General features: G+C 45.2%; 1 protein-coding gene across 9 annotated transcripts in view; it reads left to right on the forward strand.

The window, feature by feature from the left end:
• LOC138667072 (oocyte zinc finger protein XlCOF6-like) overlaps positions 1 to 27,353 on the forward strand; it is a 157,652-nt gene that overhangs the window by 102,994 nt on the left and 27,305 nt on the right. For 6 of the 9 annotated variants that reach the window (XM_069755333.1, XM_069755334.1, XM_069755338.1 and 3 more), the window contains 3 exons: positions 13,478 to 13,601; positions 15,348 to 15,445; positions 18,100 to 18,208. In XM_069755333.1, the coding sequence (XP_069611434.1) occupies positions 13,478 to 13,601; positions 15,348 to 15,445; positions 18,100 to 18,208 (331 nt within the window). Of the gene's footprint in view, positions 1 to 13,477; positions 13,602 to 14,261; positions 14,387 to 15,347; positions 15,446 to 18,099; positions 18,209 to 27,353 lie in introns of all 9 variants that reach the window. The other 3 variants (XM_069755340.1, XM_069755341.1, XM_069755339.1) reach the window with 2 other exon arrangements.

The raw sequence follows: 27,353 nt of genomic DNA on the forward strand, positions 1-27,353 counted from the left end.
TCAGCCCGGGGCCATCAGTATATATTAGTCATCCTGGACTATGCCACACGCTATCCTGAGGCAATTCCCTTGAGAAATTCATCCTTGAAGAATATAGCCCGCGAGTTGGTCCATGTGTTTTCCCGGACAGGACTGCCGAAGGAGATCCTGACTGACCAGGGGACAGCTTTCATGAGCAAGGTGATGAGGAAGTTATGCAAAGTCCTGAAAATCTCCCAGTTGAGGACATCGGTGTACCATCCCCAGTCAGATGGCCTTGTTGAGAGATTTAACAAGACACTGAAGAGCATGCTGAGAAAAGCTATAGAGAAAGACGGTAGACACTGGGATTGTCTTTACCATATCTGATGTTTTCCATTTGTGAAGTTCCACAGGCCTTCACAGGGTTCTCACCGTTTGAGCTTCTTTATGGCCGACATCCGTGAGGACTCCTGGATATAGCCAAGGAAACCTGGGAGGCCGAAGTCACGCCCCACAGAAGCGTCATTGAGCATGTGGCCCTGATGCAGCAGAGGATTGCAAAGGTGACGCCTGTCGTGAAAGAACACCTCCTCCAGGCACAAGAAGCTCAGGCCAGGGTCTACAACCGGTCTGCAAGAGTTAGGCAGTTCAATCCGGGAGACCGAGTTCTTGTGTTAGTTCCGATGGTGGAAGGCAAGTTCTTGGCCAAATGGCAAGGGCCATATGAGGTCGTCGAGAAACTTGGTGGGTAAATTATAAAATTCACCAACCAGGAAGACTGAAACCATTCCAAGTTTACCATGTCAACTTCAGCAAGCCATGGCAAGATAGAGAGCTGGCAGTAACTCCATCTTTGTTAAGCAACCCAGAAGGTGAGGTTGGAGCGGTTACTATAGCGGACACGCTATCGACGACCCAGAAACAGCAGTGCCAGGAGTTACTCCAGAAAAACAGGGACCTGTTTTCAAAGTTGCCAGGATACACAAAGGTCATAGAGCACGGGGTCCACGGGGTAACAGAGCCACATGTGCGGGTGAACGTGAAGCCCTATCGTATTCCTGAGGCTCGTCGAGAAGTAATCTCAGAGGCGAAGCTAGGGTTTCAGCTTGGGGGGGGTTGGGGGGGGGGCAAAAAATCTGAGTGGGCCCCTAACCAGGAACATCAGCAGATGACCGCACTGTGACTGAAAATACATCTATATACAAAACCAAACTCTGATATTCCTATATGGAGACCATATATTGGTAGATACCAGTCCTGCAGACCATATAAGAGATCACAGCACAGTTACAGATAATGTCTTACCACTGACGTTCTTTCTGATGGAATGGCAATGGCACTTTTCTCGTCTTTTCCATCTGGCCCCGACCGACAAGACAACTTCTCCACCCAGGACTCGTCTGCAGAAATTATTACAACACATCAGACTTCTCACATTTCCAGCCCCTATCCCCAACCTGCACAAACTCCTCATCCTGCTGATACCCCAATACTGAGCCGCTGCTGCCGTATGTGTCCCTATTACTGCCTCTGATACCCCAATACTGATCCGCTGCTGCTGTATGTGTCCTACAGCACCTGCTGTGTGGTACAATAATGGTGCCGCCCCACATAGTAATGCCACCACTGCCCATATAACAATAATGTTTAAGTGCCCACTTAACATTTAATAATGTCCCCTAAGTAGCCTCCATGTACAGCTTGACTATACACAGTATGGTGGGCCCACAGCTTTCCTATACACAGTATAATGCCCCTACAGCTCTCCTATACACAGTATGATTATTCCACAGCTCCCCTATACACAGTATGATTATTCCACAGCTCCCCTATACACAGTATAATGCCCCCAGAGCTCCCCTATACACAATATGATGATCCCACAGCTCCCCTATACATAGTATGATGTCCCCACTGCTCCCCTCTACACAATATGATGAGCCCACAGCTCCCCTATACACAGTATGATGTCACCACTGCTCCCCTATACACAGTATGATATCACCACTGCTCCCCTATACACAGTATGGTATGCTCACAACTCCCCTACACACAGTATGATGAACCTACAGCTCCCGTACATACAGTATGATGTCTATTAGAGTTCCCCTATACATAGAATGATGTCCCATTGGTCCCCCAAAACACAGTATAAGGCTGCCGTCACACAAGCAGTATTTGGTCAGTATTTTACATCAGTATGTGTAAGCCAAAACCAGGAGTGGGTGATAAATACAGACGTGGTGCATATGTTTCTATTATACTTTTACTCTATTTGTTCCACTCCTGGTTTTGGCTACAAATACTGATGTAAAATACTGACCAAATACTGATAGTGTGACGGCAGCCTAATAGTTAGTAGCGCTCTGACTCCGTGTGTCGCCTGCACTGAAAGTCACACTGCCAGGAGGAAATTAACTTTATTCCTCACTGCAACCTCGGGGGCGGCAGCCGCACGGTTTCAGTCACCGCTCTGTGTATAGAGAGCAGCAGCTGTAACTGTGCCTCTTAGGGTATGTGAACACATTGCGGATTCCATTGCGGATTTTTCAGTGCGGATTTTGCAAAATCTGCAGGTAAAACGCCCTGCGGATTTTGTGCAGTTTTTGTGCGGATTTCACCTGCGTTTTTATACCTGCGGATTCCTATTAAGGAACAGGTGTAAAATGCTGTGGAATCCGCACTGAGAATTGACATGCTGCGGAAAATAAACCGCTGTGTTTCCACGCAGAATTTTCCGCACCATGGGCACTGTGGATTTTGTTTTCCATAGGCTAACATGCTACTGTATAACGCATGGAAAACTGCTGCAGATCCACAGCCAAATCCACAACATGTGCACATAGCCTTACTGCAACTGACAGTCGGCTCAGCAGCCTCTACCACCCAGTAGATGCACACTGATGCCCCTATAAATAATAATGCTTCTTAAGTGCCCACTTGACATTTAATAATGTCCCTTGAGCCCCCCATGTACAGTAACAATGGCCCCAGCATCGCTGATGTTAGCAGGCAGTCAAGTGACGACTCTTTCGGCTTCTCTCAATTCTCTTCTATTGAAAGAAACCAAACCTTTCTAGTTGACACAAGCACATAGTAAACATGTGGTCGCATGACAGCCTGATGACGCCAGTGATATTGGGGGCTCATGCAGCAGGCGCTCCGTGTCATGATTTGGCAGTCTGATTATTAAATTATTAAAGCACCACTCTAGCAGGGTTTATTTTCCACTGCTGGATTGGTGATTTAAGCGCAAGTCCCCTGCCTCGGTCATAGGCTGCCGTCACACTAGCAGTATTTGGTCAGTATTTTACCTCCGTATTTGTAAGCCAAAACCAGGAGTGGAACAATTAGAGGAAAAGTATAATAGAAACATATGCACCACTTCTGTATTTATCACCCACTCCTGGTTTTGGCTTACAAATACTGATGTAAAATACTGACCAAATACCGGTAGTGTGACGACAGCCATATACTCATCCTCCGCCGTATTCTCCGCTTTTTGGCACCGCTCCAGTCCCGCGGCTCCATCTTGTGACCACAGCTTCTGATTGGCCAGAAGTTAGAAGCTGCATCACAAGCGCTCAATGTAAGTCTGAGGTCCAGGAAGAGGCCAGAAAGAGGCTCTTATAGACAGACATTGATTAGTGACCTCCGTACCGCTCTATGAAACACTGGAGCAGCGGACAGGTCACAAACTGCAGGAGATGTACCCAAGCAGTGCGTTGGCGAAAACAGATGAAAACACCGGAAGGTGAGTATCAGACAGTTGGTCTTGGATTGAGGCTATGTGCGCACGTTGCGGATTTGTGTGCGGACTTTACCACGCAGATTTTGAAAAATCCGCATGTTAAACACACTGCGTTTTACCGGATTTCCAGTGGTTTTTGTGTGGATTACGCCTGAGGTTTTACACCTGCGGATTCCTATTATGGAGCAGGTGTAAAACGCAGCGGAATCCGCACAAAGAATTGTCATGCTGCGGAAAACACAATACAGCGTTTCCGGGCGGTATTTTCTGCAGCATGTGCACTGCGGATTTTGTTTTCCATAGGTTTACATGGTACTGTACACCGCATGGAAAACTGCTGCAAATCTGCAGAGTCAAATCCGTTGCAGATCCTCAGCCAAATCTGCTACGTGTGCACATGCCCTTAGGCTATGTGCACACGATGCAGATTTGCTGCGAATCCGCAGCGGATTTTTCCACGCAGAAACACTGCAGATCCGCACTGTGATTTCAGTACCATGTAAATCAATGTAAAAAAAAAAGTTGTGCAGATGGTGCAGAAAAATCAGTGTGGAATTGCTGCGGATTTAAAAGAAGTGCATGTCGCTTCTTTTGTGCAGATCTGCAGACCTTTATAATAGAAATCCGCAGTGGCAAAAACCGCATAAAATCCGCATCAATTCCGCTGCAAATCCACTTAAAAACCGTGGCAAATTCACGTCTGCGGATTCTGCCAGGAGTTGCAGATTTTATGCAGAAAATTTTGCACCACTTTTCCTACGTGTGCACATAGCCTTAAAGCGCCACTCCAGCGGTGAAATAACAAAAAATGCTGGAGTGATGCTTTAAATGTGATGCAGCTCATGGCTTCCCCAGCTGGTTAGTATAATAAGCCCCCCACCTCCCCATCCCAGAGAACAACTATTACATGTGATGGAGGGCATATAATCCCGTAACAAAATCGTATAATATTCAGCCCCCCGGTGCCGTCGCCTCTCACCCTCCTCAGCCCTCACAATACCCTTAGCTTCTCACATTCACCCCCCCCCCCCAGTGCCCTGTCGACCCTCCCCCACCTAAGCCCCCACAACACCCCCATCCTTTCCCATTCACCACCCAGTTCCCTGTCCCCCTCCCCCACCTAAGCCCCCACAATACCCTATCCTCTCACATTTACCCCCCAGTGACTATGACATGCCTTTCAATAATCATTATTGTATCCCCACTTACCAATAAAGTTTGCAGCAGGACCAGGAAGTGTCTGAGTGAGTGAAATGTAGGTGGACACTAGGACCCAGCGTGCTGCCCTGAGCCAGTCCCAGCGTGCACATGGAGGGAAGAAACCTGCAGCCTGGGAGAAGCTTCTGAGGTGGTCAGCACAATAAAGTGCAGGAGTGAGATTTGCCTCTGGCCACTGTGCTACCAGCGTGCAGAATCTCCGCCAGGCAGGGGAGCAGGCATTTTACTGATCTCCTCCTGTGCTGTATTGTGCCTCATCACGGAAGTGGCTGTGCCGGCTCCCAGTGGGCCCCTTCATGTGACAGGGCCCGGGGCGAAGGCCCCCTCTGCCCCCCCAGTAGCTACGCTACTGAGTAATCTCCAAGGAGGTGGAGCGTATGTTGAAGCTTGGAGTCATTGAGGAATCCAAGAGCGGTTGGTCGAGTCCAATTGTCCTGGTCCCAAAACCTGATGAAGAGTGGAGGTTTTGCAACGATTATCGGAAGTTGAATGAGGTCTCCAAGTTCGACGCTTATCCCGTGCCCCACGTTGATGAGCTCATCGAAAGGCTTGGGCACGCCAGATATATATCCACCTTGGATTTGACGAAGGGGTATTGGCAGATCCCCATGGCACAGGAGCCAAGGAGAAGACGGCGTTTTCTACACCAGATGGGTGCTTCCAGTATGTCCGGATGCCGTTTGGCCTACAGGGAGCTCCGGCGACCTTCCAGAGGGCTATGGATAGAGTCCTTGCACCCCATAAGTCATACGCTGCTGCGTACCTGGATGATATCTTCATCTTTAGCCCGGACTGGGAGAGTCATCTGGGAAAAGTCCAAGCTGTGCTTGATGCTTTAAGAGAGGCGGGGTTTACAATAAGGAAGAAGCTAAGTACCTAGGCTATATAGTGGGTCGTGGAGAAATAAAGCCTCAAATCAGGAAAGTGGAGGCAATCCAAACATAGCCAAAACCACTCTCCAAAAAGCAAGTTAAAGCCTTTCTGGGAATCGTGGGATATTACAGGAGGTTCATCCCGAACTCCACCACAGTGGCTGCGCCTCTGACCGATCTGCTAAAGGGGACACAATCAGTGACGGTTAAATGGTCCGAAGAGACAGAATCAGCCTTCCAAGAATTGAAAGGGGCTCTGTGTAAGCAACCCGTTCTGATGGCCCCAGATTTCAAGAAAGAATTTGTTCTTCAGACAGATTCCTCAGATGTTGGGGTAGGAGCAAGTCCTTTCACAAGAGCTACATGGGGAGGAACATCCTATTCTCTACCTGAGTAGAAAGCTGTCTTCATCTGAGAAGAACTACTCAGTCGTAGAAAAAGAGTGTTTGGCCATAAAGTGGGCGGTGGACACGTTACGGTACTATCTGCTGGGACGTAAATTCAGACTAATATCCGGCCATACCCCACTTAAGTGGATGAGGGAAACAAAAGGTAGCAATGCTAGGGTCACCCGTTGGTTTTTAGCCCTGCAGGACTTCAGTTTCCATGTGGAACATAGGGCCGGAAAACTGCACGGTAATGCGGATGCCCTATCAAGAATCCCTTGTTTAGTGGGAGAAAGTGCCAAGCCCCACGGCTTTAGGCAGAGGGGGAGGTATGTAGCATGGCTAAAGGGTGTGTAGTCGACGGGAGGTATGTGTCACATAGGTGGGTTGTCGCTGTGATGTAGCCCAGAGTGTTTTCTTTATTTCACATAACCATGTATATATATATGTGTTTCAGGACCTGTGGTGATGTCAGACCACATGTCTAATCATGTGATGGGTTCCTGGGTGTGGTTAGCTCTATGTAAGACAGGCTAATGCTTTACACAGCAGATATGTGTGGAGGTGAAACCCTCCTGAGTGTGTTAAGGCTCCAGGACTGAGCCTGAAGGACTGGACTCTTGCTTTTCTTTCCTGAGCCAAAGGCTATTTGTTTTCTGTTATTTTTGCCATGTGGTTTATGATGCAATAAACCCTGTGAACTTTTAAAGGAACGTGCCTCCTGAGTATCAGCTGTTGCACCTGAGTGAGTGAAATCCCTAATGTGTATATATATATATATATATATATATATATATATATATATATATATTTATACATATATATATATACACACACATATATATATATATATATATATATATAATTGATATTTATTATTTAAAAAAAATATTAAAGGACAATTAGAAAATATATGAATATGTAAAAACAGGGCAATAAAGATACAGAGACGGGTGGGTCTCTAAAGTAATATAATATACTTTAATTCTCAGTTAATAGTGGTCTTAGTGAATGCTACAAGTAAAACTTAGATGATATAATGTGGGATAAGGGTATAAAATATATGTATCTTATATATAGGAAATGATGTTGCATATATGTATAAATAAAAAATAGTAATATGAAATAGTTTAACCTGAAGCAGGTTCACACCGAGCACATGTGACAAACTTGACAGAGTCTGGAGATGCCTTGGAGAGTGATCTGCTGCCTTGCAACATCCTTTAGCATGACCGGTTTGGCAGTGGGTCAGTAATGGTGTGGGGTGGCATTTCTTTGGAGAGCCGCACAGCCCTCCATGTGCTTGCCAGAGGTAGCTTGACTGCCATTAGGTTCCGAGATGAGATCCTCAGACCCCTTGTGAGACCATGTGCTTGTGCGGCTGTCCCTGGGTTCCTACTAATGCAGGACAATGCCAGACCTCATGTGGCTGGAGTGTGTCAGCAGTTCCTGCAAGATGAAGGCATTGAAGTTATAGACTGGCCCGCCCGTTCCCCAGACCTGAATCCGATTGCACCACAGACTGTCCAGGAGTTGGCGAATGCTTTAATCCAGGTCTGGGAGGAGATCCCTCAGGAGACCATCCGCCGCTTCATCAGGAACTTGCCCAGGCATTGCAGGGAGGTCATACAGGCACATGGAGGCCATGCTCACTACTGAGCATCATTTCCTTGTCTTGAGGCATTTCCACTGTGGTTGGATCAGCCTGTAACTTCATTTTCTACTTTGATTTTGAGCATCATTCAAACTCCAGACCTCCGTGGGATATTAGTTGTGATTTATGTTGATCATTTTTAGGTTTTATTGTTCTCAACTCATTCCACTATGTAATGAATAAAGATTTACAACTGGAATATTTCATTCAGTGATATGTAGGATGTGGGATTTTAGTGTTCCCTTTATTTTTTTGAGCAGTGTATAATGTACACTATAACATCGCCTTTTCACTCTAATTTCACTCTAAATATGTATGTTAATCACATACATATTAACCCCACCTATAACTGAGTCATGGTATTAAACCAGTATGGTAAGCACCATAAAAAAATTCTTCCATTTGTGTATCCATCTCATAAAAAATCATATGAACCAAAATGAAGGAATTAAAATTATCAGCTCATTCTACAAAAAAAACAAACCCTACATCAACTGTAACATACATGGCAACATAGTTACAAGGCCGAAAAAAGATATTTGTCCATCCAGTTCAGCCAATATTCCGTCAGAATAAATCACCAGATCTACAGTACGTCCTTCCAAAGAATCTAATAACTGTAAGATACAATATTGTTGCGCTCCAGGTAGACATCCAGGCCTCTCTTGAAACCCTCGACTGTGTTCGCCATCACCACCTCTTTAGGCAAGGAATTCCAGTTTCTCACTGCCCTAACAGTAAAGAATCCTCTTCTATGTTGGTGGAAAAACCTTCTCTCCTCCAGGTGTAGAGAATGCCTCCTTGTGACTGTCGCCGTCGTTGTATAAACAGATCCTTGGAGAGATAATTGTATTGTCCCCTTATACACTTATACATGGTTATTAGATCGCCCCTCAGGCATCTTTTTTCTAGACTAAATAATCTCAATTTTGCTAATCTGTCTGTGTATTGTAGTTCACCCATCCCCTTTATTAACCCCTTTCTGCCATTAGACGTAATTTTCCGTCCATGTGACCCGGCCCAAATTCCCATGGACGGAATAGTACGTCTAACACGATCAGCCGCGCTCACGGGGGGTGATCGCGGCCGGGTGTCAGCTGACTATCACAGCTGACATCCGGCACTATGTGCCAGGAGCGGTCTCACATTAATCCCCGGAACAATGCGATCAAACATGATCGCAGCATTCCGGAGGCATAGGGAAGCATCGCGCAGGGAGGGGGCTCCCTGCGTGCTTCCCTGAGACCCTCGGAGCAACGCGACGTGATCGCGTTGCTCCGAGCGTCTCCTCCGTCCTCCTCCCTGCAGGCCCTGGATCCAAGATGGCCACGGTGCTCCTTCCGGGTCCGGCAGGGAGGTGGCTTGCAAACGCCTGCTGAGAGCAGGCGCCGGCAAGCCTCCTGCAGTGCCTGTCAGATCGCTGATCTGACACAGTGCATTGCAAAGTGTCAGATCAGCGATCTGACACTATAACATGATGTCCCACAGTGGGACAAAGTAAAAATGTTAAAAAAAAATAATTACATGTGTAAAAAAAAAAAAAAAAATTTTTAAATCCTAAATAAATATTGTTCCAATAAATACATTTATTTATGTAAATAAAAAAAAACAATAAAAGTACACATATTTAGTATCACCGTGTCCGTAACGACCCGACCTATAAAACTGTCACACTAGTTAACCCCTTCAGTGAACACCGTAAAAAAAAGTAGGAAAAAAACAATGCTTTATCATCATACTGCCGAACAAAAAGTGGAATAACACGCGATCAAAAAGACGGATAAAAATACATTGTACCGCCAAAAACATCATCTTGTCCCGCAAAAAACGTGCCGCCACACAGCGTCATCAGCGGAAAAATAAAAAAGTTATAGCCCTCAGAATAAAACTATGCGAAAATAATTATTTTTTCTATAAAATAGTTTTTATTGTATAAAAGCGTCAAACCATAAAAAATGATACAAATGAGGTATCGCTGTAATCGCACTGACATGAAGAATAAAACTGCTTTATCAATTTTACCAAATGCAGAACGGTATAAACACCCCAAAAGAAATTCATGAATTGCTGGTTTTTGTTCATTCTGCCAACTGCCAAACATAAAAACCTGCTATATATAATAAATCAAACCCCCATTATCACTGCCTTAGTTAGGGAAAAATAATAAAATAAAAAAATGTATTTATTTCCATGTTCCCATTAGGATTAGGGCTAAAGTTAGGGTTGGGGCTAAAGTTAGAGTTGGGGCTAGAGTTGGGTGTTAGGGTTTGGATTATGTTTACTGTTGGGTTAGGGGTCTGTCAGGGTTAGGGGTATGGTTAGGGTTGGAATTATGGTTAGGGGTGTGTTGGGATTAGGGTTAGGGGTGTGTTCGAGTTAGGGGTGTGGTTAGGTTTGGGATTAGGGTTAGGGGTGTGTTGGGGTTAGGGGTGTGGTTAGGATTGGGATTAGGGGTGTGTTGGGGTTAGAGTTAGAATTGTGAGGTTTCCACTGTTTAGGCACATCGGGGCTCTGCAAACGCAACATGACGCCTGATCTCAATCCATACAATTCTGCATTGAAAAACTAAAACTGTGCTCCTTCCCTTTCTGAGATCTGCCGTGCTCCCAAACAGTGTGTAACAACTCTGCTGGCATCATGGCATGGCCTCTCATCTCTCACACTGTCTTGCCCACTGCTCCAGGTCATATTGTGGTTTCTGTTTGTTGCCAGCTCCATATTATGTGCCTCTGCTCTCTGCATGCTTTCTGGCTGTGTGCATAGGGGGGTGGCACCAGAACTTTCTGGTTCTTCTAGAATCAGGGCGCACCTGTCTAATCTGTTCCTGACCAATTACCAATAGACCTCCAGTATTTAGGACAGCTGGGCCTGTGCAATGTGTTAACTCAGTTTGTGTTTTGCTTCTGAGCTGCCAGGTCTTGCTCTGTGTCTTGCCTTCTCTGAAGGCTGTTCTCCTTGCTTTGCCTTGTATCTTGTTTGTCTGCCCTCCAGGAGGCTGAATATCCTGGTCCCTGTGTCTTTGTTCTTATATCATGTCTTGTTCCATTACCTTGTCTGAACTTTGTCCTACCTCTGTCTCCTTGTCTGTGGTTTCTTTCCCTGCAGTGCCTCTCTGCTCTGCTCTCGGCTCCGCACTCTGCGACCTTGCTTTGCACTCTGTGCCTTTGCTCTTGGCTCTGCACTCTGTGCCTTCACTCTGCTCTTGGCTCTGCACTCTGCCTTCACTCTGCTCTTGGCTCTGCACTTTGTGGTTCTACCCTTGTCTCTCTGCGGCTTTGCCTCTGCTCCGCACTCCTGCGGTTCTGCTCTGTTCTACTCTGCTCCGCTCCTGCTGCTGCAGAAATCTCTTGCTGCAGCTCCTCTCTGCATTCCTTGTGGTTCCGCTCTGCTTAGCTTCTGTAGTGATCTATTGCTGCAGCTCCTCTCCGCATTCCTTGCGGTTCTGCTCTGCTTAGCTTTTGTTAATGCGCTATCTCTTGCTGATCTTCCTGTTCCTTCATACTTCATTCCTTCCTGCTTGTTTCCTTACCTGCACCTCCTGTGTGAACAGTTCCCTACCTGTTCCTTCATACACCACACCAACCTGCCCTGTGTCTCTGCCGTTACTGCCAGCCCTGTGTCTCTGCCGTTCCTGCCAGCCCTGTGTCTCTGCCATTCCTGCCTGCCCTGTGTCTCTGCCGTTCCTGCCAGCCCTGTGTCTCTGCCGTTCCTGCCAGCCCTGTGTCTCTGCCGGCGTTGTTTCTCAGCCGTGCCAGCCTACTCGTCTGAGTTTCATCCGTGCTCATCTGCTAGTCCTGCCTGATGCCCACACCTGTCCTAGTGTTCCTGTTCTCTAAGTGAGATCAGCAACCATAGCCAGACACCACCCTGGAGTAGCACCTGCCTGCCGCACAAGCCTGACCTCACCATCAGAGGCTCCAGTGAAAACCAAGGCAGCTGTCATAGTCCCGCCCCTTCCAGGGTAGTCTGGTTTGTGACACAGTGGGGCCACAAACCCTTTTGGCTCACGCCCATCAGCCAGGGCGTGAGCGTGACACAGTTGTTTACCCCCACATATGAGGTATCAGTGTATGCTGGACAATATATTTTGGGGTCCAATTTCTCCTGTTACCCATGGGAAAATACAAAACTGGGGGCTAAAAAATCATTAGAGGGGTTTCTACTGTTTAGGTACACCAGGGGCTCTGCAAACGCAGTGTGACGCCCGCAGACCATTCCATGAAAGTCTGCATTCCAAAGCGCCACTTCTTCCCTTCCGAGCTCTGCCATGCTCCCAAACAGTAGTTTTCTCCCACATATGGGGTATCCTTGTACTCAGGACAAATTGCACAACAACTTTTGGGTCCAATTTCTCCAGATACCCTTGGGAAAATACAAAATTGGGGACTAAAAGATCATTTTTGTGGGAAAAAAAAGATTTTTTAATTTTCACTGCTCTACATTATAAACTTCTGTGAAGCACTTGGGGGTTCAAAGTGCTCACCACACATCTGAATAAGTTCCTTAGGGGGTCTACTTTCCAAAATGGGGTTACTGTTGGGGGGTTTCCACTGTTTAGGCACATCAGGGGCTCTCCAAACGAGACCTGGCGTCCCATCTCAATTCCAGCCAGTTTTGCATTGAAAAGTCAAATGGCCCTCCTTCCCTTCTGAGCTCTGCCATGCGCCCAAACAGTGGTTTACCCCCATATATGGGGTATCAGCGTACTCAGGACAAGTTGCACAACAACGTTTGGGGTCCAATTTCTCCTGTTACCCTTGGGAAAATAAAACAAATTGGATGAGAATTAATTTTGTTGTGAAAAAAAAGGTTAAATGTTCATTTTTTTTTTAAACATTCCAAAAATTCCTGTGAAACACCTGAAGGATTAATAAACTTCTTGAATGTGGTTTTGAGCACCTTGAGGGGTGCAGTTTTTAAAATGGTGTCACACTTGGGTATTTTCTATCATATAGATGCCTCAAAGTGACTTCAAATGTGATGTGGTCCCTAAAAAAAATGGTGTAAAAATGAGAAATTGCTGGTCAACTTTTAACCCTTCTAACTCCCTAACAAACAAAAAAAAATTTTGGTTCCAAAATTGTGCTTATGTAAAGTAGACATGTGGGAAATGTAACGTATTAAGTATTTTGTGTGACATATCTCTGATTGAAGGGCATGAAAATTGAAAGTTAGAAAATTGCAAAATTTTCAAAATTTTCACCAAATTTCCGTTTTTTTCACAAATATACTCAAGTAATGTCAAGGAAATTTTACCACTAACATGAAGTACAATATGTCACGAGAAAACAGGGTCAGAATCACCGGGATCTGTTGAAGCGTTCCAGAGTTACAACCTCATAAAGGACAGTGGTCAGAATTGTAAAAATTGGCCCGGTCATTAACATGCAAACCACTCTTGGGGGTAAAGGGGTTAATTTTGTTGCCCTCCTTTGTACTCCCTCAAGTTCCATTATATCCTTCCTGAGCTCTGGTGCCCAAAACTGTACACAGTACACTGAAAAAAAAAATTAACCACTAAGGCTCTAGGAACTCCGCTAGATATGCGTTGAGGGCGCAACTGAAGCAATGATAGTTCGAGTTTTCCATGAAAGAACCTTTTTTACCACTGAGTTTTTATCTTTTTGTGTATCAGATTCCTTTAAGATGTCAGGATGTCACTGTTTATTTCTCCATGGAGGAGTGGGAATATTTAGAAGGGCACAGGGATCAGTATGAAGACATTATTATGGAAAATCAACAGACTCTTATTATTTCAGGTAAGAGGGTTATTCCAGTAACATCAGGTTATCACTTTTTCACAGAAGTCCCACATTTTGACGATCAGTGAAGCTTTCTGTAGTCGGAAAACTAATTGCCACAGTGGTGAACTTCTGTAACCATTTGAATGGAGCAGTGGTTTAGCATGTGGATTACATCTCTGTTCATCTATTATTATTATTATTATTATTATTATGCTTGCTCGTATAGCAACAGCATATTCTAAAGCTCTCTACAGACATTGTTAGCAAAAGAACCTCAGGAGACAGAAGTGTAAAATAGGGTCTTATCCGATATATATATTCAAAATCTGTTTCTCAGATAGTGCTCACCTGGTGTTTCTTTTCATTGAGGCATATAAGTGCAATCAGCTGCCGCAGATCCACGGATCAGCAATTGACCATGTCAGGAACAGTAAAATGGGAGATTTGTGGATATCATCCACGCTGCTGAATAAATAGGAATCCAGACATATTGGGAACAAGGAATGATTATTTTTATTCTGTGTGTTTCGAAGTCTATACATGTGGTTATTTCCTGAGGAAGAAGTCGTATTCAGCAGCGTGGATGATATCCACAAATCTCCCATTTCACTTCTAGAGACATTGTTATCACTCACTGCCCCAATGGTGCTCACAATCTACATTCCCTATTAATAGTCTCTGGAGTGTGGGAGGAAACCAGAAAACCAGAAGGAAACCCAAGCAAACACAGGGAGAACATACAAACTCCTTGCAGATGCTGTCCTTGGTGGGATTTGAATTAAGGACCCCAGTGCTGCAAGGTAATAGTGCTAACCATCCCCTCCCACATGACTACCAACAACCATGAGTGTAAATCAAAAGTGATGTTAACCCTGCTGTTCTGTTCGGTCTGGGGAGACCTATTTTGAACTTTGGTATTTTTTGGGGTGTTCAAGATGTGGTTCTGAAACTTGTGGTTGATTGACTTAAATGAGGATGGGTCGGTCGGCCACGGGTTTCAGAGCCGCATCTTGAATATTTTAAAGAATATTGAAGTTCAAAGTCGGTCATTTTTGACCAACAGAACAGCAGGGTTAATTGGGCAACCCCTCCAAGGCCATCCAGGATTGGTATCTAGCACATTGCTAAATTTTTAACGTATTTTCTTTTATTGGGTACTGTGGCAGGTGGGCTCACTTAGCTGCTCCCCGAGGTAGACACAGGAACACTTGGCATTAAAGTATCTGGGTGGTTAATTGCTTCATAAATCACAAAGCAAAGTAATAACACAAAAACAGCCTTTCTTGCCCAGATGAAATTAAAAAATCCCTACAAACAGTCCTTCCCACTAAGGCTCCAGCCCTCTTGGATGCAACACATTTCAACTCCCGTCGTGGTTGAGTCTGGATACTTCTTTCAACAGAGAAGAAAACACTGGCTATATTTTTATCTCTGTCAGCCACACCTTTAAGGTGGAGATATGGTGAGTAGGCATCCCGCCCATCTCTCACCTACTGACAAAAAACAACCCTTGCAACCACTGGTTTAACCCTGTTCATCACATAGCATGTTGCAGAGAAACTTATGGATTTTAGATCACGAAAGAAAGCAATCTTCGTGATACACATCTCCCCTCACACACAGCGCCAGTGGCAATGTCACAGTACATAGACAAAAGCCACACATTTATAGTACATACAATTGCCCAATTTTATTTTTCTTTGCACACACCAAAGCATTAAGTGTGGGCTTATGTATCCCGGCACTGTGTGTCTTCTACAGATGAACCTAGTGAGAAAGGAGTAGTTGGGAGAAGTCCCAGTCCTCAATATTCCAAGGATTTTCCAGTGGAAAGCCAGAAAATCCCACAGGATTGTGAGGTTGGTCACATTATACAATACTGTACATGATAATGTTAAATATTCAGCTAATTAATAGATATTACCATATCACACATATATACAGTTAGGGCCAGAAATATTTGGACAGTGACACAATTTTCGCGAGTTGGGCTCTGCATGCCACCACATTGGATTTGAAATGAAACCTCTACAACAGAATTCAAGTGCAGATTGTAACGTTTAATTTGAAGGGTTGAACAAAAATATCTGATAGAAAATGTAGGAATTGTACACATTTCTTTACAAACACTCCACATTTTAGGAGGTCAAAAGTAATTGGACAAATAAACATAACCCAAACAAAATATTTTTATTTTCAATCCTTTGGAGGCAATCACTGCCTTAAGTCTGGAACCCATGGACATCACCAAACGCTGGGTTTCCTCCTTCTTAATGCTTTGCCAGGCCTTTACAGCCGCAGCCTTCAGGTCTTGCTTGTTTGTGGGTCTTTCCGTCTTAAGTCTGGATTTGAGCAAGTGAAATGCATGCTCAATTGGGTTTAGATCTGGAGATTGACTTGGCCATTGCAGAATGTTCCACTTTTTGGCACTCATGAACTCCTGGGTAGCTTTGGATGTATGCTTGGGGTCATTGTACATCTGTACTATGAAGCGCCGTCCAATCAACTTTGCAGCATTTGGCTGAATCTGGGCTGAAAGTATATCCCGGTACACTTCAGAATTCATTCGGCTACTCTTGTCTGCTCTAATGTCATCAATAAACACAAGTGACCCAGTGCCATTGAAAGCCATGCATGCCCATGCCATCACGTTGCCTCCACCATGTTTTACAGAGGATGTGGTGTGCCTTGGATCATGTGCCGTTCCCTTTCTTCTCCAAACTTTTATATTCCCATCATTCTGGTACAGGTTGATCTTTGTCTCATCTGTCCATAGAATACTTTTCCAGAACTGAGCTGGCTTCTTGAGGTGTTTTTCTGCAAATTTAACTCTGGCCTGTCTATTTTTGGTATTGATGAATGGTTTGCATCTAGATGTGAACCCTTTGTATTTACTGTCATGGAGTCTTCTCTTTACTGTTGACTTAGAGACAGATACACCTACTTCACTGAGAGTGTTCTGGACTTCAGATGATGTTGTGAACGGGTTCTTCTTCACCAAATTAAGTATGCGGCGATCATCCACCACTGTTGTCATCCGTGGACGCCCAGGCCTTTTTGAGTTCCCAAGCTCACCAGTCAATTCCTTTTTTCTCAGAATGTACCCAACTGTTGATTTTGCTACTCCAAGCATGTCTGCTATCTCTCTGATGGATTTTTTCTTTTTTTTCAGCCTCAGGATGTTCTGCTTCACCTCAATTGAGAGTTCCTTTGACCGCATGTTGTCTGCTCACAGCAACAACTTCCAAATGCAAAACCACACACCTGGAATCCACCCCTGACCTTTTAACTACTTCATTGATTACAGGTTAACGAGGGAGACGCCTTCAGAGTTAATTGCAGCCCTTAGAGTCCATTGTCCAATTACTTTTGGTCCCTTGAAAAAGAGGACGCTATGCATTACAGAGCTATGATTCCTAAACCCTTTCTCCGATTTGGATGTGGAAACTATCATATTGCAGCTGGGAGTGTGCACTTTTAGCCCATATTATATATATAATTGTATTTCTGAACATGTTTTTGTAAACAGCTAAAATAACAAAACTTGTGTCACTGTCCAAATATTTCTGGCCCTAACTGTATCTTTGCCTAGTACCACCTGATCATGCAACTGCTGGCCATCCCATCAAGGCAAAGATTAAATGAGACAACCTCTGTTATTAACCCAGGGATGAAACTTGCATCAATCAGACATTTATGGCATATCCTGTTGAGAAGTATAGACTTCTTTAATTCAACTGTATTCTAATTTTTATTTTTCTGAAAATATTTAAAGGGATTGCTTCTACTGGAAACCACTGCTTGAAGGGCTTGTCCACTACTTAGACAACGCCTTCTCAATCCATATGTGTCTCTCTTTAAAAATAATAAGACTTATGCTGACCTCTGATGCCGACACCATACCAATGAGAGCTGCTGCGTTCTCTCATTTGCTCCGGATGTATGGGATATGGGTGGGGAAAGTGATGCGGCACTAGTAGGGTTCACATGACCTCCCACTCTTATGCAATCACGAAGAGAGACAGTGTCAACACTGCTGGAATGGTGCCGTCACCAGAGGTGAGTATAGGTGGTGTGGTTTAAAAAGGGGGAAACATACGGACTGAGGAGGGATTGCCCGAATAGTGGACAACCCCTTTAATAGCACCAGCCTACAGAATACAAAAAAACTTTACTTACCTCCCTGATCAGCATCGTTCCTCCGATGGCTGCGTCGTTTCTCCCAGCAGTGACCCCAAGGAGAAACAATGCCAAAATTGGAGGAGTGGCACGATCTGAGAGATAAGTATGAGATTTCTTATCTGGGAGATAAGAAATGGAGAACCACTTTAAGTAGATGATGAGCTAAAATAAGGTATTTATTATTTTACGATCTAGTGTGAAAATAATCATGAAGCCATAGAATATTGTGTTACCTTGAGAGTTGGCTGTGACAAATTTGTGTTTTCTTTTTAAACTTCTTAAAAATCTTTTATTACTTGTACATCATTTGCCTTTTTATGTGGTGACTTAGGGGATATATCTAAGTGATGTTAAAGATGAAGACTTAACAGAAGAAGAGACATTTGTGGGTGTATCCCAGCTGTGTGAAGAGGGGGACTTGTCTACAGATGTCGCCACAGGTAAATGATTAGTACTAACTATTTAGAATAAGTCACATATTATCTTTATTTTCTTTACATTTTTCCTATTATTTTATATTATCCTTTATTATGCTTTATTACTACAATCTTGCCTAAAAGTCAGATTACAACATACAGGATGAATATAATAAAAATTCTAGTTGTTTTCGTAGCACTTAAATTCCATAGATCTCAATCTGATAGAGCATGTGTGGGTTGAACTGTGAGAATGTTAGTGGTCCTGTACCACAAATTGTAAAGAGAAAAAGTACATGCAAATAAATGTAGGATCACCACTCAATAGTCTCACTGGAGACAGGGTGAGCAGTTGATGCAGTAGGGGCATAGTGTCAATGATACATTGTAAAACAGGTAATGCAACTGTCAGATATCCAAAAGAGTACCCGTATGTTCACAGCAATACAAACAATGCAACTAGTTGTGCTCTCTATGCAAAGGTCTACAGAGATGCAGATGCCAAAACAGAGCAAGTTATATATAGTTTGATGAAAGGAGAAGACCCACTCCTCCACCATGTTTGTTGCCGGGTCGAGGGGTGTGGGTGAAGTGGAGGCCTCCGTAACGCAGCGCAGCAGGGGAGGCGGTGTCAGAGGGTGTTAGCCATGTTTCTGTGAGGCCAAGGAAGGCAAGATTGCGGGAGAGAAAAAGGTCGTGAATCACATGAAGCTTATTGCAGATTGAGCGGGCATTCCAGAGTGCTCCAGAGAGAGGGAGCAGGGGGGTGGGCGTCAGGGGCACGGGTTTTATGTTGGAAAGATTGCGGAAGTTCATGTTGGATAGGGAGTGATAGGAGGGAGTAGTAATGGGAGGTATGAGATGTGGGGGTCCAGGGATGGGAGATATGTCTCCAGCAGTGAGGAGAAGGAGAGAGAGAGAGAGCAGGTGGGAGAAAGAGAGTGGCCGACTTGTTTTATGTGTTTGTTGGACAGATTTGAGGTTGAGGAGCAGGTCAGCAGGGGAGGACAGGTGGGGAGGTAAGAGGGAAGGGGAGATGATTATTAGGTTAGAGAGTGCTGGGATTTGTGATAGCGAAGGAGAGAGAGGACTAGTGGAGCAAACACTGTAGGGGCATAGGTAAACATGGCGAAGTAGTAAGATGGGTTAATAGAAAAGCTAGATCCAAGTAATAAGAAGTGCTTACTCGGAAGACACACCCAGAAGAAACAGAACATAGAGTGGGGTCCTGACTCCTGCCGTGACTAACTGCCGTTGAAATAACTGCGGCGTCTGTATGCTTAGCTGCCGAGATGCTTTGCTGCAAGGGATGCGCGTGCCTGACCCCACACGCGTGCACCCCTTAAGATGCTACTAAATTTATAGGACTGACTAAAGGATCAGGTGAGAGGGATTGTGGGTCCTTATTTGGGATAAATTAGCAATTGGCCAACACCCCGGGGGAGGTTACAAGATCAAAGGCACTAGACCTGGCTGCAAACATATGCTCTAACACCTTGAACACAATAATATCTCCTGTGACCCCAGCATGGATGGACAGCAGTAAGTAATACAATGCAACAAATGCATTTAGCATACAGTCAACAGGCACATTAAAGGGAAAGGTGCAGGATTAGAGGCGGCAGATAACAGCGAGTAGCAGAGATGTTCGTACCATTAAAGGGAAAGGTGCAGGATTAGAGGCATATCATTACTATCTTTAGCTGGGAACTTTATACATTTGTATATCAGTTTGGATACTATTTATATCTTTTGATATTAGATTCAACATGCATGTTCCAATGTGGAACGGTTTTTAAATGTTTTTAAACTTGTGTGTAATGTCTTTTTTGGGGTGTGAAATAAACTTTTTGTGATTTTGCTTAAAATATTGAGTGGTGATCCTACATTTATTTGCATGTACTTTTTCTCTTTACAATTTGTGGTACAATACTTTTCTACATGCACAGTAGTGATCCCACAAGACCACATTATGATTATATGATGGTGCCCGCTTAAAGAGTTTTTCAACGTTAGTGGTCCTACCCCCACAGCTCAGGACTTGAAGGGGGATTCCCATCTCAGACATGTATGAGAGAGCCACAAATGCTATAAATATTTGATTCTGGTCCCTCCTCTGAAACTAGCTCAAGAATGGGACTCCTTCTCATGCTGCGCTGCATTCATTTCTACCGGAGTTGTGAAAATAGCGACTTTGATTAGACATACTGTAATAATATTTGTTTACTTCTATAGCACCTGTAACACCTATTCCTCCCTGCGTGCAGAGGCAGCATACTCACCGCTCTGGCTGCGGCAGCGTTTTCACCTTCCTCTCTCTCCTCCTGTGCGCTCCGCTCTGATTTCCGGTTGCGGGCCTAGGTATTTAATTGTAGTTGGAGTGTGCAACTGTATATTGCCAGATCCCCCGTCCTTAGTCTATTATAGCTACTTCCTTATCGTGTACTGTCCCTGTAGTCCTGTGTAGTTTGTACCTGAATCCTGTAGTCTCGTCGACGGTACCTGAACCGTTTCCGGAGACCTTTATGTCTGAACGGGTACCTATCTCTGAAGTCAATATTGTCTCTACTGTCTGTCAGTCTCTAAATCCTTTCTGTCTTTGATTCTGTTCCCAAGTTCCCGTCTTGCAAACCCAACCCCTAGGATCGGCAGCTACAGTACTGGGGACTGGATAGGAGTAGTACCTGGCGGTCACCTGCAGCTCGAACCTGACTCCACCATCAGTAGCTCCATTGATCACCAGGTAGCTGTTCCCATCCTAGGCAAGCCTGGCTCTGTGGCACAATGGGTCCACGAATCAGGTGCGCCACCGGTGAGTGTGACAGCTACAACTGTTACGTGTTACGGAACCACTCAGCACCCTGAATATGTTGTGCAGTTATATGTATAATAGGTTCCATGTGAGATGCATGTCCTTAATGCATCAGCCCACAGGCTGCACCCCTGGGCAGAGGGGACATGATATTCCCCTTTTGTCCGCCCCTCCCCCCCCCCCCCCCCACCTTTGTAATTCCCACAGTAAATATCGGCAGGCTCCGGCCACCTGCGGCTATTGAAATTTATGTCTTGCCTGCCGCTTTTCTATTGGCCTGCCCTCTGTATCTGTTATATATTCTGTGTCCTGTGAGTAAAGTGTTGTCAGACTGGAAATACGTGGAAGAGAAGTGATCTTTTATATGCGCCCATTTAGCCTCTCTCTTAGCCTCTCTTCCCACTGCCCTGTAGTGGTGTCATATGGGTAGTATTTGTGGGGTTAATGTCACCTTTGTATTGTAAGGTGACATCAAGCCGGCTTAGTAATGGAGAGGCGTCAATAAGTCACCTATCCATTACTAATCCTATAGTTGTTAAGTGGTTAAATAAACACACAGACAGAATAAAGTATTTTAATGAAATAAAACACTACAGTTTCCCATCTTTATTATTCAGCTAATCCATGCAATGCCTTCGATCTGTAAAAAAAAAAAATAATAAACCAGCAGTATGCTCCCTGTTCCCGCACACACACGTACAGATACACACAGACACCCGCACACAGACACGCACATATTCACAGCTCACAGTCTCCCCCCACACACTCGTCCTCCCGATCTTCAGCGTTTATCGCGCGCAACTCCGCTGCAGAACCACAGATTTTTAAACCTGCAGTTTTGATGTGGTTTTGCCTGACTCAATGGGTGCAGAAAAGAATTGACATGCTGTGGAAAATAAAACCCTGCAAATCCGCGCGTATTTTTCTGCAGCTTGTGCACAACAATTCTCAATTTCCCATTGACTAACATTGGTTGTGCACTGTACTGTGGATTTGATCCAATTCCGCGCATCCAAAAACGCTGCGTGTGCATATAGCCCAAATGCCTCACGCCTGCTATTCCATGTCCATCTGTCTCCCCTGATATTCTACGTGTATCTCTCTCCCCATCACGCTCCATATGTGCCTCACTCATCATACTACATGTCTCTCTCCCCATCACACTACAAGTGTCTCACCCCTGCTGTTCCATGTGTATCTCTCTCCATCACGCTCCATATGTGTCTCACTCATCATTCTACATGTCTCTGTCTCTCCCATCAGTCTCTCTCAGCCATACTAATGTATCTCTCCCCTCCCTCCACAATGCCTGGCCATTCACTGCAGACCTGGATCTCCTTCTTATCTTACTGATGCATGAGTCACAGACAGCTCCTCAGATAATGCTGCTCCATACACACCACATTTCTTTGCTCTTCCTCCAGTCCACCATGCTCCCAGTCCACTGTCTTCTGCTCCTCTGTAAACAAGCTGTGCTTCTGATGCAGTAACTGCTGGTGATAGCAGATCACAGGGCAGTCACACACAAAATGGCGCTGCCCTGTGATGCTACTCTTCATTCTGCCCCATGGATATTAGAACACCCAAAAGGGGAGGGAAATGGTGATGTCAGCAGTTACTGCCCCAATTTTCCAGCTAACAGTAAAGCTGGTAAGTCTTGCTATAGCTGCTTGAGGTCTAAAACGGAAATTCTCCCCCTAGTGGTAAATATATTTGTAAGAAAATATATAATATTTTTCATATAGAAATGTTTGCAAACATTGCATTAATACATTTTATTTACTATTTTAACCCCTTTCTGCCATTGGACGTACTATTCCGTCCATGTGGGGTGGGCCCTACTTCCCAACGACGGAATAGTATGTCCTGTGCGATCAGCCGCGCTCACGGGGGGAGCTGTTGTGAATTCCGTTCTTGGGCTCCCTCCGGTGGTTGTAAATGGCACTTTTGTGAATTCTGCCCTTGGGCTCCCTCTGGTGGTTTTGAGTGGAACTGCTGCTCCTTGGGTTTAGTTTTAGCAGCTGCTTTCACTAATCGTCTCTCCTGGCTCTGCTATTTAACCTGGCTCTAGTCTTCAGCCTATGCCACTTGTCAATGTTTTCTGGCTGGATTGACATCTCTGCTTGGATTCTCCTGGTTTCCTGACCAGTTCTGCTTAGATAAGTTCTGGCTTTGCTCATTTCAGTACACATGTTGTGGACTTATTGTTCTGTGCATTCTATTTTTGTCCAGCTTGTCATTATGGATTTTTTCTGTTAGCTGGAAGCTCTGGGAAGCAGATTTACCCTCCACACCTTTAGTCAGGTATGGAGATTTTGTAAACTCTGTGTGGATTGTTTTGTAGTTTTTATACTGACCGCACAGCATCCTTTCCTGTCCTATCTATCAAGCTAGACTGGCCTCCTATGCTAAAATCTGATTTCATCTCTGCGTATGTTATTTTCCCCTCCTCTCACCGTCAATATTTGTGGGGGGCTATCTTTCCTTTGGGGATTTTCTCTGAGGCAAGATAGGTTTCCTGTTTCCATCTTTAGGGGTAGTTAGATTTTAGGCTGTGCCGAGGGGTCTAGGGAGCGTCAGGTACCCCCCACGGCTATTTCAAGTTGCGCTGCTAGATTCAGGGTCTGCGGTCAGTACAGATACCACCTCTGTTATGGACCTGGTGGTTAGGAGCACCAGGAACGACCTGATGGTTAAACTCACACAGGACAAGCTCTGGGAAGTGGGAGCTCTGCCGACCGCAACCCCTAATCCTATCACACAACTAGAAATAACCGTGGAGCGTACCTAACACGACCTAGACGCCTCTTCACAGCCTAAGAGCTAACTAGCCCTAAAGATAGAAAATAAAGCCTACCTTGCCTCAGAGAAATTCCCCAAAGGAAAAGGCAGCCCCCCACATATATTGACTGTGAGATAAGATGAAAGTCACAAACACAGAAATGAAACAGGTTTTAGCAAAGGGAGGCCAGACTTACTAAACAGACAGAGGATAGGAAAGGTATCTTTGCGGTCAGCACAAAACCCTACAAAAAGACCACGCAGAGTGTGCAAAAAGACCTCCGCACCGACTCACGGTGCGGAGGTGCCACTCTGCATCCCAGAGCTTCCAGCTAGCAGGGCAAGATCATGATAGCCAGCTGGACAAGGAAACAATGAACAAATAAATAACTAGCAGGGACTTAGCTTCTGCTGGAGTAGACAGGTCACCAGAAAGATCCAAGAGCGAACTGAACCAGTACAAGAACATTGACAGCTGGCATGGAGTAACGATCTGAGTGGAGTTAAATAGAACAGCCAGCCAAAGAATAAACTACGTCACCTGTGGAAGGAACCTCAGAAGCAGCAGCTCCACTCACAGCCACCAGAGGGAATCCATGGACAGAACTCGCCGAAGTACCATTCATGACCACAGGAGGGAGTTCGATAACAGAATTCACAACAGTACCCCCTCCCCTTGAGGAGGGGTCACCGAACCCTCACCAGAGCCCCCAGGCCGATCAGGACGAGCCAAATGAAAGGCACGAACTAGATCAGCAGCATGAACATCAGAGACAAAAACCCAGGAATTATCTTCCTGACCATAACCCTTCCACCTGACCAGGTACTGGAGTTTCCGTCTCGAAATACGAGAATCCAAAATCTTCTCCACCACATACTCCAACTCCCCCTCGACCAACACCGGGGCAGGAGGATCAACGGAGGGAACCATAGGCGCCACGTATCTCCGCAATAACGACCTATGGAACACATTATGGATGGCAAAAGAAGCTGGAAGGGCCAAACGAAATGACACAGGATAGAGAACTTCAGAAATCTTATACAGACCAATGAAACGAGGCTTAAACTTAGGAGAGGAAACCTTCACAGGAACATGACGAGATGACAACCAAACCAAATCCCCAACACGAAGTCGGGGACCAACACAGCGAAACATTGAGCCTTCTCCTGGGACAATGTCAAATTGTCCACCACATGAGTCCAAATCTGCTGCAACCTGTCCACCACTGTATCCACACCAGGACAGTCCGAAAGCTCAACCTGCCCTGAAGAGAAACGAGGATGGAAACCAGAATTACAGAAAAAAGGCGAAAGCAAAGTAGCCGAGCTGGCCCGATTATTAAGGGCGAACTCAGCCAAAGGCAAGAAGGACACCCAATCATCCTGATCAGCAGAAACAAAGCATCTCAGATATGTTTCCAAAGTCTGATTAGTTCGTTCGATTTGGCCATTTGTCTGAGGATGGAAAGCCGAAGAAAAAGACAAATCAATGCCCACCTTAGCACAAAAGGACCGCCAAAACCTCGAAACAAACTGGGAACCTCTGTCTGAGACGATGTTCTCTGGAATGCCATGCAAACGAACCACATGCTGGAAAAACAATGGCACCAAATCAGAGGAGGAAGGCAATTTAGACAAGGGTACCAAATGGACCATCTTAGAGAAGTGATCACAAACCACCCAAATGACCGACATCCTTTGAGAGACAGGGAGATCTGAAATAAAATCCATGGAAATATGCGTCCAAGGCCTCTTCTGGACCGGCAAGGGCAAAAGCAACCCACTGGCACGAGAACAGCAGGGCTTAGCCCGAGCACAAGTCCCACAGGACTGCACAAAAGAACGCACATCCCGTGACAAAGAAGGCCACCAAAAGGATCTAGCCACCAAATCTCTGGTACCAAAGATTCCAGGATGACCCGCCAACACCGAGCAATGAACCTCAGAGATAACTCTACTAGTCCATCTATCAGGGACAAACGGTTTCTCCGCTGGACAACGGTCAGGTCTATCAGCCTGAAACTTCTGCAGCACGCGCCGCAAATCAGGGGAGATGGCAGACAAAATTACCCCCTCTTTGAGAATACCCACCGGCTCAGGAACACCCGGAGAGTCAGGCACAAAACTCCTTGACAGGGCATCAGTCTTCACATTCTTAGAGCCCGGAAGGTACGAAACCACAAAATCAAAACGGGAGAAAAACAGCGACCATCGAGCCTGTCTAGGATTCAACCGTTTGGCAGACTCGAGATAAGTCAAATTCTTGTGATCCGTCAAGACCACCACGCGATGCTTGGCTCCTTCAAGCCAATGTCACCACTCCTCGAATGCCCACTTCATGGCCAACAACTCTCGATTGCCAACATCATAATTGCACTCAACAGGCGAGAATTTTCTAGAAAAGAAGGCACATGGTTTCATCACCGAGCCATCAGAACTTCTTTGCGACAAAACAGCCCCTGCTCCAATCTCAGAAGCATCAACCTCGACCTGAAACGGGAGCGAAACATCTGGCTGGCACAACACAGGGGCAGAAGAAAAACAACGCTTCAACTCCTGAAAAGCCTCTACAGCCACAGAGGACCAATTGACCACATCAGCATCTTTCTTGGTCAAATCAGTCAACGGTTTAGCAACACTAGAAAAATTAGCGATGAAGCGACGGTAAAAATTAGCAAAGCCCAGGAACTTCTGCAGGCTCTTCACAGATATCGGCTGAGTCCAATCATAAATGGCCTCAACTTTAACAGGGTCCATCTCGATAGTAGAAGGGGAAAAAATGAAACCCAAAAATGAAACCTTCTGAACCCCAAAGAGACATTTCGACCCCTTCACAAACAAGGAATTCACACGAAGGACCTGGAACACCATTCTGACCTGCTTCACATGAGACTCCCAATCATCCGAAAAGACCAAAATATCATCCAAATATACAATCATGAATCTATCCAGGTACTCTCGGAAGATGTCATGCATAAAGGACTGAAACACAGATGGAGCATTAGAAAGCCCGAATGGCATAACCAGGTACTCAAAATGGCCCTCGGGCGTATTAAATGCTGTTTTCCATTCATCGCCCTGTTTAATTCGCACAAGATTATACGCCCCTCGAAGATCTATTTTGGTGAACCAACTAGCCCCCTTAATCCGAGCAAACAAATCAGACAGCAGCGGCAAAGGGTACTGAAATTTGACTGTGATCTTATTAAGAAGGCGGTAATCAATACAAGGTCTCAAAGAGCCATCCCTCTTGGCCACAAAAAAGAACCCTGCTCCCAACGGTGATGACGACGGGCGAATATGACCTTTCTCCAAGGATTCCTTTATATAACTCCGCATAGTGGCGTGCTCTGGCACAGATAAATTAAACAGTCGGCCCTTAGGAAACTTACTACCAGGAATCAAATTAATAGCACAATCGCAATCCCTATGAGGAGGTAAGGGACCGGATTTGGGCTCTTCAAATACATCCCAGTAATCTGACAAAAACTCAGGGACTTCAGAAGGAGTGGAAGGCGAAATTGACAGCAATGGAACATCACCATGTACCCCCTGACAACCCCAGCCGGACACAGA

The sequence above is a fragment of the Ranitomeya imitator genome, chromosome 2 (assembly GCF_032444005.1).
Source record: "Ranitomeya imitator isolate aRanImi1 chromosome 2, aRanImi1.pri, whole genome shotgun sequence".
In the NCBI taxonomy this organism is placed as follows: Eukaryota; Metazoa; Chordata; class Amphibia; order Anura; family Dendrobatidae; genus Ranitomeya; species Ranitomeya imitator.